Source organism: Hylobates moloch, unplaced genomic scaffold (assembly GCF_009828535.3).
Source record: "Hylobates moloch isolate HMO894 unplaced genomic scaffold, HMol_V3 SCAFFOLD_10, whole genome shotgun sequence".
In the NCBI taxonomy this organism is placed as follows: domain Eukaryota; kingdom Metazoa; phylum Chordata; class Mammalia; order Primates; family Hylobatidae; genus Hylobates; species Hylobates moloch.
In genome coordinates this window covers 26634442-26643754 of record NW_026652285.1, presented here as the reverse complement: position 1 = coordinate 26643754, position 9313 = coordinate 26634442, and the positions used below count along the sequence as shown (strand labels likewise).

The 9313-nt window shown below is 47.7% G+C and overlaps 1 protein-coding gene across 1 annotated transcript in view; it reads left to right on the top strand.

The window, feature by feature from the left end:
- Positions 1 to 7929, top strand: part of LOC116474896 (alanyl-tRNA editing protein Aarsd1-like) — a 31707-nt gene extending 23778 nt beyond the window's left edge. Inside the window, 9 exon segments of the mRNA XM_032163739.2 lie at positions 1274 to 1331; positions 1602 to 1758; positions 1842 to 1958; positions 2188 to 2318; positions 2933 to 2999; positions 3190 to 3281; positions 4382 to 4436; positions 6562 to 6656; positions 7727 to 7929. Coding sequence (XP_032019630.2) covers positions 1274 to 1331; positions 1602 to 1758; positions 1842 to 1958; positions 2188 to 2318; positions 2933 to 2999; positions 3190 to 3281; positions 4382 to 4436; positions 6562 to 6656; positions 7727 to 7862 — 908 coding nt within the window. The 3' untranslated portion in view covers positions 7863 to 7929.
- Positions 7930 to 9313: the final 1384 nt, after the last annotated feature.

The following is a 9313-nucleotide window of genomic DNA, read 5'->3' as shown; positions in this document are numbered from 1 at the left end:
TTTTTTGTATTTTTATTAGAGACGGGGTTTCACCGTGGTCTCGATCTCCTGACCTCGTGATCCGCCCGCCTCGGCCTCCCAAAGTGCTGGGATTACAAGTGTGAGCCATTGCGCCCGGCCCAGCTAATTTTTGTATTTTTAGTAGAGGTGAGGTTTCACCACGTTGTTTCAGGCTGGTCTCAAACTCTTGACCTCGTGATCCCCTGCCTTGGCCTCTCAAAGTGCTGGGATTACAGGAGTAAGCCAGCGTGCCCTACTGAAATAAATTTTTAAAAATGAAAATATTATGTCACTCCTCTGCTTAAAGCTCTTCAGAGGCTTCCTGTAGGTCTTCGTGTAAAGCCAAACTTTTTACCATGGCATACAAGCTGTGTCTGGGTGGCTCTTGTCTACTGCTGTAGCCTCATCTGGTGCCCCTTCACCTCTTGCTGGCTGCATCCTGGCCATGCTTGTCATCTCTGGATTCCTTTGACATACGCTACTTCTTTCTTCCTTAAGGCCTTTGGCTGTCTTTTTCCCTCTTCCTTGATGGTCAGTTCCTCCCCTTTCTCCTTTTCTTCCTCCTCTTCCTCGTCTTTCTCCTCATCATCACTCTTGTCAATCAGGGATGCTGCTGTATGTCTTATGTCCGGCCCTGTGCCTTGCATGTGGTAGGTACTCAATAAATACTTGTTGAACGGATGAATGCTGCATATTGGAACTTAAGTTCACCAAGCGCAGTGGCTCACACCTGTAATCCCAGCACTGTGGGAGGCCAAGGCGGGTGGATCACTTGAGGTCAAGAGTTCAAGACCAGCCTGGCCAATGTGGTGAAACCCCGTTTCTACCAAAAGTAGAAAGATTAGCTGGGCACGGTGATGCATGTCTATAATCCCAGCTATTCAGGAGGCTGAGGCACGAGAATCACTTGATCCTGGGAGGCGGAGGCTGCAGTGAGCCCCTGCACTCCAGCCTGGGCAACAGAATGAGACTGTCTCAAAAAAAAAAAAGAAGGAACTTAAGTTCAAGTCCAGTCCCTCATAAGTTACATTGCCATGGCAAGTTATTTGATCTCTTTAGGCTTCAGTTTCCTCATCTGTGAAATGGTATCATAAGGCCTCTTGCAGAATTCTCATTGTGATTTTCAATAAAGTATCTAAAGTGTATTACCCAGTGCTTAGCAGGTCTTCAGCAAGGAGAATTTCTGTGCTTTTATCATTGTAGCTCTTATTTTATCATTGTGGGAGTATGTAGGCTTCTCACTTTTCTCCTGTCTCTTGCTCTCTTTGCTTAGGGCAGCATCTCATCACGGCAGTTGCTGACCATCTATTTAAGCTGAAGACAACATCATGGTGAGTGGGAGGCATAAGACTAACTGTAGGCAGGCCCATCCCGGCTCTGGGAGGGAGGCGGAGGTGGGAGAATTGCTTGAGCTGGGGAGATTAAGGCTGTGGTGAGCTGTGATTGCCACCAAATGGCCGCATGGGTGACAGCGAGCCTGTCTCAAAAAAAAAAAAAAAAGGTGGTGAGAGGGTATGCTTTTTCTAGTTTTTAGAGGAAAAGCTTTCAGCTTTTTCTTGTTCAGTAAGATATGTTATCTGTGGCCACTCTACTTCTGATAGGGAGTTAGGGAGATTTCGGAGTGCGATTGAGCTGGACACCCCCTCTATGACTGCAGAGCAAGTAGCTGCCATTGAGCAGAACGTTAATGAAAAAATCAGAGATCGGCTGCCTGTGAATGTCTGAGAACTGAGCCTGGATGATCCTGAGGTGGAGCAGGTAAGGGTGGAGCCAGAGGGATGGTTTCTGCAGAATGATTCCTCATCAGATTCAGACAGTCCCTCCCCTCTCCTTGAGTCCAGGTGAGAGGCCGGGGTTTGCCGGATGATCATGCTGGGCCCATTCGGGTTGTTAGCATCGAGGGCGTTGATTCCAACATGTGCTGTGGGACCCATGTGAGCAATCTCAGTGACCTTCAGGTAAGTGAGGAATGGCTGTGGAGTGGCTGAGAAGAGGGATTGGGGGAGAGGGGGTCACATGGGGCTGGGAGTGGGAGAGGGGGATAATTGAGGAGTCCTAAGTGAAATCTCCCCTTCACTGTTTCAGAGGTGAGGAAGAGATAGGTTTCTCCTGCCTTCAGGTTCCAGGATTCGCTGTGGTTTATGCATGCGCACACGTGTGTGTGTGTTACCCCCTTGCCTCATGTAGGTCATTAAGATTCTGGGCACTGAGAAGGGGAAGAAGAACAAAACCAACCTGATATTTCTAGCTGGGAACCGGGTGCTGAAGTGGATGGAGAGAAGTCATGGAACTGAAAAAGCACTGACTGCTCTGCTTAAGTATGCCTGTTTCAGTACCTTCGATTACCTCCCATTTCTGAGATTTTCAACATAATCTCTTACCTCTGGGAGATAAGATGCAATCATAAATGATAAAGTGCGGCCAGGCGTGGTGGCTCATATCTGTAATCCCAGAACTTTGGGAGGCCGAGGCGGTCGGATCACGAGGTCAGGAGATCAAGACCTTCTGGCTAACACCGTGAAACCACGTCTGTACTAAAAATACAAAAAGAAATTGGCCAGGCGTGGTGGCGGGTACCTGTAGTCCCAGCTACTCGGGAGGCTGAGGCAGGAGAATGGCGTGAACCCGGGAGGCGGAGCTTGTAGTAAGCCAAGATCGTGCCAATGCACTCCAGCCTGGGCGATAGGGCAAGACTCTGTCTCAAAAAAAAAAAAAAAAAAAAATCAAGTGCTTTGGATAGTAAATCAGAACCACGAAAAGTGGTTAATTCCTTTGTGTGTTTTCTCCCAGTTGCCTAAGAGACCTCTTAGAATATCTCCTGGTCTCTGACTGCAGGGAGGCACCATAGCAAGAAGGAAATTATTGATTTATGTCCCCAACATCAGAAACGACTGGGAAGCTGCACAGGTCTCCACTGACCTTTCTCTTTCAGGTGTGGAGCAGAGGATCATGTGGAAGCAGTGAAAAAGCTCCAGAACTCCACCAAGATCCTGCAGAAGGTGATTTATTCCGTGGAGGGTAGAGAGGGCACAGGCCCTACCTAAAATAGGCTCTGCAGACTTGGTCTTCTGCCTAAGCAGATGTGTAGTTTGTCAAAGTAGGAGTAAGGGGAGAATGAGGTGGAGGGAAACTGATACTCTCTATTGTTATCCTTTCCATTTATCTACTGAGTTACCATATCCATTTCAGAATAACCTGAATCTGCTCAGAGACCTGGCTGTGCACATTGCCCATAGCCTCAGGAACAGTCCAGACTGGGGAGGTGTGGTCGTATTACACAGGTGAGAAATTAGGAGCTGGACACAAGGAAGAGGAGCTGTGTTGGGCTTAGGGCTCAGTGTCTTCTCTATATGCAATGTACAGTGGGAGGTGGATTGTTCACTGGTATTCTCAAGGTTGAGTAGATCCTAAGAAATATGTTACTGGCCGGGCGCGGTGGCTCACTCCTGTAATCCCAGCACTTTGGGAGGCTGAGGTGGGTGGATCACAAGGTCAGGAGTTCGAAACCAGCCTGGCCAGCATGGTGAAACCCCTTCTCTACTAAAAGTACAAAAATTAGCCAGGCATGGTAGTATGCACCTGTAGTCCCAGCTACTCGGGAGGCTGAGGCAGGAGAATCACTTGAACCTGGGAGGCAGAGGTTGTGGTGAGCAGAGATCACGCCACAGCACTCCAGCCTGGACCGACAGTGAGACCCCATCTCAAAAGAAAAAAAAAAAAAAAAAAAAAGTTACATACCAGGCCTCCTGGGTTTGATATTAACATCTTTACTGTAACTCTGTATCTTTTGTTTTTTTGGTTTTTTGCTTTTTGAGATGGAGTCTTACTGTGTCTGGAGTGCAGTGGCATGATCTCACCTCACTGTAACCTGTGCCTCCTGGGTTCAAGCGGTTCTTGTGCTTCAGCCTCTCGAGTAGCTGGGATCACAGGCATGTGCCACCACACCAGGCTAACTTCTGTATTTTTAGTAGAGCTGGGGTTTCCCCATGTTGGCCAGGCTGATTTTGAACTCCTGACCTCAAGCAGTCTGCCCACCTCAGCCTCCCAAAGTGCTGAGATTACAGGTGTGAGCCACCGTGTCCAGCCTGTATCCTTCTTTAGGACTATCCCCTTCCTCCTTTACTTTCTAACAGATTTCTGCTTATCCTGGTGAATCCTATTTAAGGGAGATGGAAACAAACCTGGAGGTTGATTACAAACTGCAGAGGCTGAGAAGGGCAGCTTGCTGGCTCTCAGCCAGTACTTTCTCTTGGCTAAGGGATATGGGACTTTATGTATACACATAGCAGCAAGGCCAGCCTCCAGAAGGAGGGGCCAGGCTTCCTGCAGTTTCACAGCCACCACTCCAACCTGGGTCTCATGTCTGTGTCCTTTGTTGTAGGAAGGAGGGTGATTCAGAGTTCATGAATATCATTGCCAATGAGATTGGGTCAGAGGTAAGAGGAGCATGAGATTCTCTACCCCAGCCTGGATAGAGACCTAGGGAGACATAAGTGAGGCGCGCTAGTTTAGCCGAAGTCCCTCCACATGAACACATGAGGAGTAGGAAATAGCCATTCATTCAATACTGTTTTCTTAATACTAGCTATATGCCAAGCTCTGTTTTAGGTGTTGAGCTAGATCTATGTTATTGCTCTTTCTGGGGCTGTGACATTTATTAGCTTCTGAGCTCCTTTCATCAGAGCTCTAGCTCCTCAAAGCCATTCAGGTTTGTGTGCTGAGGATCCAATATTAGAAATATAGGAGTGGGCTGGTCACGGTGGCTCATGCATGTAATCCCAGCACTTTGGGAGGCCAAGGTGGGTGGATCACTTAAGGTCAGGAGACCAGCCTAGCCAACATGGTGAAACCCCATTTCTATTAAAAATAGAAAAATCAGGCCAGGCATGGTGGCTCACGCCTGTAATCCCAGCACTTTGGGAGGCCGAGGCGGGTGGATTGCCTCAGCTTAGGAGTTCGAGACCACCCTGGGCAACATGGTGAAACCCTGTCTCTACTAAAATACAAAAAATTAGCCAGGCGTGGTGACATGCGCCTGTAATCCCAGCTACTTGGGAGGCTGAGGCATGAGAATCTCTTGAGCCCGGTAGGCAGGGGTTGCAGTGAGCTGAGATTGTGCCACAGCACTCTAGCTTGGGCTACAGAGTGAGATTCTGTCTCAAAACAAAACAAAAATTTGCTGGGTGTGGTGGCAGGTGCCTGTAGACCCAGCTACTTGGGAGGTTGAGGCAGGAGAATTGCTTGAACCCTGGAGGCTGAGGTTGCAGTGAGCCAAGATTGTGCCACTGCGCTCCAGCCTGGGCAACACAGACTGTCTCAAAAAAAAAAAAAAAAAAAAAAAAAGTAAATACAGGAGTGGGCAAGCCCCTTTGAAAGCCATCCCCGTCCATTTTCCTCTTCCTCTGGCTTTACTTATTCTTCCCACTCCTGATGGTCTCTAGCCTAGAGATTTCCAGGTCTTTTGTTTGTTTATTTTTTTCAGAGACAGAGTCTTGCTCTGTCACCCAGGCTGGAGTACAGTGGTGTGATTATGGCTCACTGCAGTCTTGAACTCCTAGGCTCAAGCAATCCTCCCACATCAGCCTCCTGAGTAGTTGGGACTGCAAGCTTGAGCCACCATGCCCTATTACCTCTTTTGTATTTACTCCAGAACCCTTCTTTGGAATGCCTACTATGGGTAAAGCATTGTGTATGTCTCTTTTCATAATTCTTCTGTATACACAGAATTGATTCTCAAGGAGCTAATGTTCTAGTCTAGGAGACAAATGTGTGTGTCGACATTTATAATTTAGAATGATAGAGTGATGAATGCTAGAGGTGGAGGAGCATATTACCTGAAGAACAGGGAGGTTTCAGGGGAGGGGCCCTTGAAGACTGCTTAGAGGTCATCAGACAGACAAGGGGCAGAGGCAGCCAGGCAGAGGGAAACCTGGTGGTTTGGGCAGTGGCCGGGAAAGGATGTGTGGTGGGGAAAAGTTTGCAAGAGTGAAACCATAGGCCGGGCGCGGTGGCTCAAGCCTGTAATCCCAGCACTTTGGGAGGCCGAGGCGGGCGGATCACAAGGTCAGGAGATCGAGACCATCCTGGCTAACATGTTGAAACCCCGTCTCTACTAAAAATACAAAAAATTAGCCGGGCGTGATGGCGGGCGCCTGTAGTCCCAGCTACGCGGGAGGCTGAGGCAGGAGAATGGCGTGAACCCGGGAGGTGGAGCTTGCAGTGAGCCGAGATCGTGCCACTGCACTCCAGCCTGGGCGACAGAGCAAGACTCCGTCTCAAAAAAAAAAAAAAAAAAAGAGTGAAACCATAAAAGGCATTTTATGCTTAGCCAGGATCAGCAGTCTTCTGCTGCCTTCTTAATGTTTCACCTAAGTTCCCATAGTTGCTCTCAAAAAGTTTCTTGGCCCAGTGTGGAGGGGCTGTATCTTCATTCATCAGGAGCATCACTTGGTGGTTTAGGGGGAAATAATCTGTTCTTAACATTGAAGAGAGTGCAAGGTTTAGGGGGGTTGACTCTACCTCCTTAAGTATCACGGCTTATCTCCTTGTCTTACCTCCTAGGAGACCCTCCTGTTCTTAACCGTGGGCGATGAGAAAGGTGCTGGACTCTTCTTACTGGCAGGGCCACCTGCGTCTGTGGAGACCCTGGGGCCCAGGTAATTCTATGTGGACTCTCTTGCACATGTAGTAGAGCCTGTATCCTACAAATACATTCCTTTACTGATTCAAAGGACCATCACATATGCGATCTCATTTAATTCACATCATGGGCATGTGAGGTGGGCTGAGCAGAGGTAATTATTACTACCGTTATTTCCAGTTTGACAGATGAAGGTCTTTTGGCTTCACATCTCACATGTATGTTTTTGTTTTTGTTTTTATGAAATGTGTTTGTTTTTGTTTTTTGAGATGGAGTCTCAGTCTGTCACCCAGGCTGGAGAGCCCAGGCTATTCAGCTCACTGCAGCCACCACTTCCCGGGTTTAAGCAATTTTCCTGCCTTAACCACTCAAGTAGCTGGGATTACAGGTGCACGCCACCATACCCGGCCAATTTTTTGTGTTTTTAGTACAGATAGAGTTTCACCATGTTGGCCAGGCTGGTCTCGAACTCCTGACGTCAAGTGATCTGCCCACCTTGGCCTCCCGAAGTGCTGGGATTACAGCACTCTGCCCTCTGGAGATTAACATAATTTATCTAGCCCAATTCATAGACACTGATGTTGTTTCCAGTTATTCACTCTTATGTGATGATGGTACATATATCTTTGTGCATATGTGCAAGTGTTTTTTTTGAGAAAAGTTTCACTCTTGTTGCCCAGGCTGGAGTGCAATGGCACCATCTCGGCTTACTGCAACCTCTGCCTCCCGGGTTCAAGCAATTCTCCTGTCTCAGCCTCCTGAGTAGCTGGGATTATGGCGCATACCACCACACACGGCTAATTTTTGTATTTTTAGTAGAGACAGGGTTTCATCCTATTGGTCAGGCCGGTCTTGAAGTCCTGACCTCAGGTGATCCACCCGCCTTGGCCTCCTAAAGTGCTGGGATTACAGGTGTGAGCCACCATGCCCAGCCTATGTGCAAGTGTTTTTAAGAAAGATTCCTAGAAGTCATCTACTCTTCTTATCCCTCTCCCAGTCCCTGGAAAAAGACTCAGAGCTGCCCTTGTTTTTTTTTTTTTGTGACTTTTTCCTCAAAGTCTCCCTGACTATACCTCTGTTCCCCAGGGTGGCTGAGGTCCTGGAAGGCAAAGGAGCAGGGAAGAAAGGCCGTTTTCAGGGCAAGGCCACCAAGATGAGCCGGCGGACGGAGGCGCAGGCGCTTCTCCAGGACTACATCAGCATGCAGAGTGCTAAGGAGTGAGGGCTTAGGGCACTCACCTCCTGTTTCCACAGGAATCTTTTGGTCAATAAAATAGTTTGACTCAGAATGGTTGTACTACCACTTGTATTTATATGACTAATTCATACCGTATACTCCATTGTGCTTGTGTGGTTACTTTCTGTTTGTAAATAGATAATTTTCTAATTTGGTTCATGCACTGTAATGTTTAGAAGGTGGTGGATTAATTTATACCAAACCTTGTGCTTTTGCACTCAGTTGGATAAAAAATGAACATCTGATCAGCTGAGTCCACTGCTCCCATATTTTTGTTATAATCCACAAAGGCACACGGCTTTTTCCCGCCCCTACTCCCCCACCCCCTGAGACGGACTCTTGCTTTGTTGCCCAGGCTGGATATAGTGGTGTGATCTCAGCTCACTGCAACCTCCGCCTCCTGGGTTGAAGGGATTCTCCTGCCTCAGTCTCCAGAGTAGCCAGGATTACAGGTGTGTGCCACCATGCCTGGCTAATTTTTTTGTTTTTGTTTTTGTTTGAGATGGAGTCTCGCTCTGTCACCAGGCTGGAGTGCGGTGGGGCGATCTCAGCTCACTGCAACCTCCACCTCCCGGGTTCAAACTAATCTCCTGCCTCAGCCTCCCGAGTAGCTGGAACTACAGGCTCGCACCACCATGCCCAGCTAATTTTTGTACTTTTAGTAGAGATGGGGTTTCACTATGTTGTCTAGGACCGTCTCCACATCTTGACCTCGTGATCCGCCCACCTCGGCCTCCCAAAGTGTTGGGATTACAGGCATGAGCCACTGTGCCCGGCTGGCTTCTTAGTTTTCTTTCCATTTCTGTTGTCTACTTCAATCACAGTATCACTGTGGAATGTTGACAGCATTGTCACCTTCTTAGGGTAAGTGCTGCAGCTGCAAGCGTCACTGGCGAGTATTCTCAGGGCAAACAGGAAAAGGGTTAAAGTAAGAATCAGAGATTAAGAGGGACATGTAATGATGAAAAATATAACAGTTCTAAATTTGTATGCATCTAATAACAGCCTCAAAATACATAAAGCAGACATTGACAGATCTCAAGGGAGAAACAGACATCTGTAATCAACGGAAGACTTGAGCTCATCTTTCATCAGCAATAGAGCAAATGGAAACATAATATGTTTAGGAGCACAGGCTTTGAAGTTTCACAGACCTGGGTAGAAATACTGGATTTGCACATCGAGGAAAGGTGATAAAAGATCCAGTCACAGCTTTAGCTAGAACAAAGATGGTTAAGGCCTAGACAGCCAGGATGAAATAACAGAGGAGAAATACAAAAACTGACACCCAGGGGAGATAACCTGTGGCTGTGGCTGTGTTCAGCTATTTATTCTTGCAACTCTGAAAGGATGAAAGGAACTTTTTTTTTTTGGAGATAGAGTCTTACTCTGTCACCTAGGCTGGAATGCAGTGGCATGATTTTGGCTCACTGCAA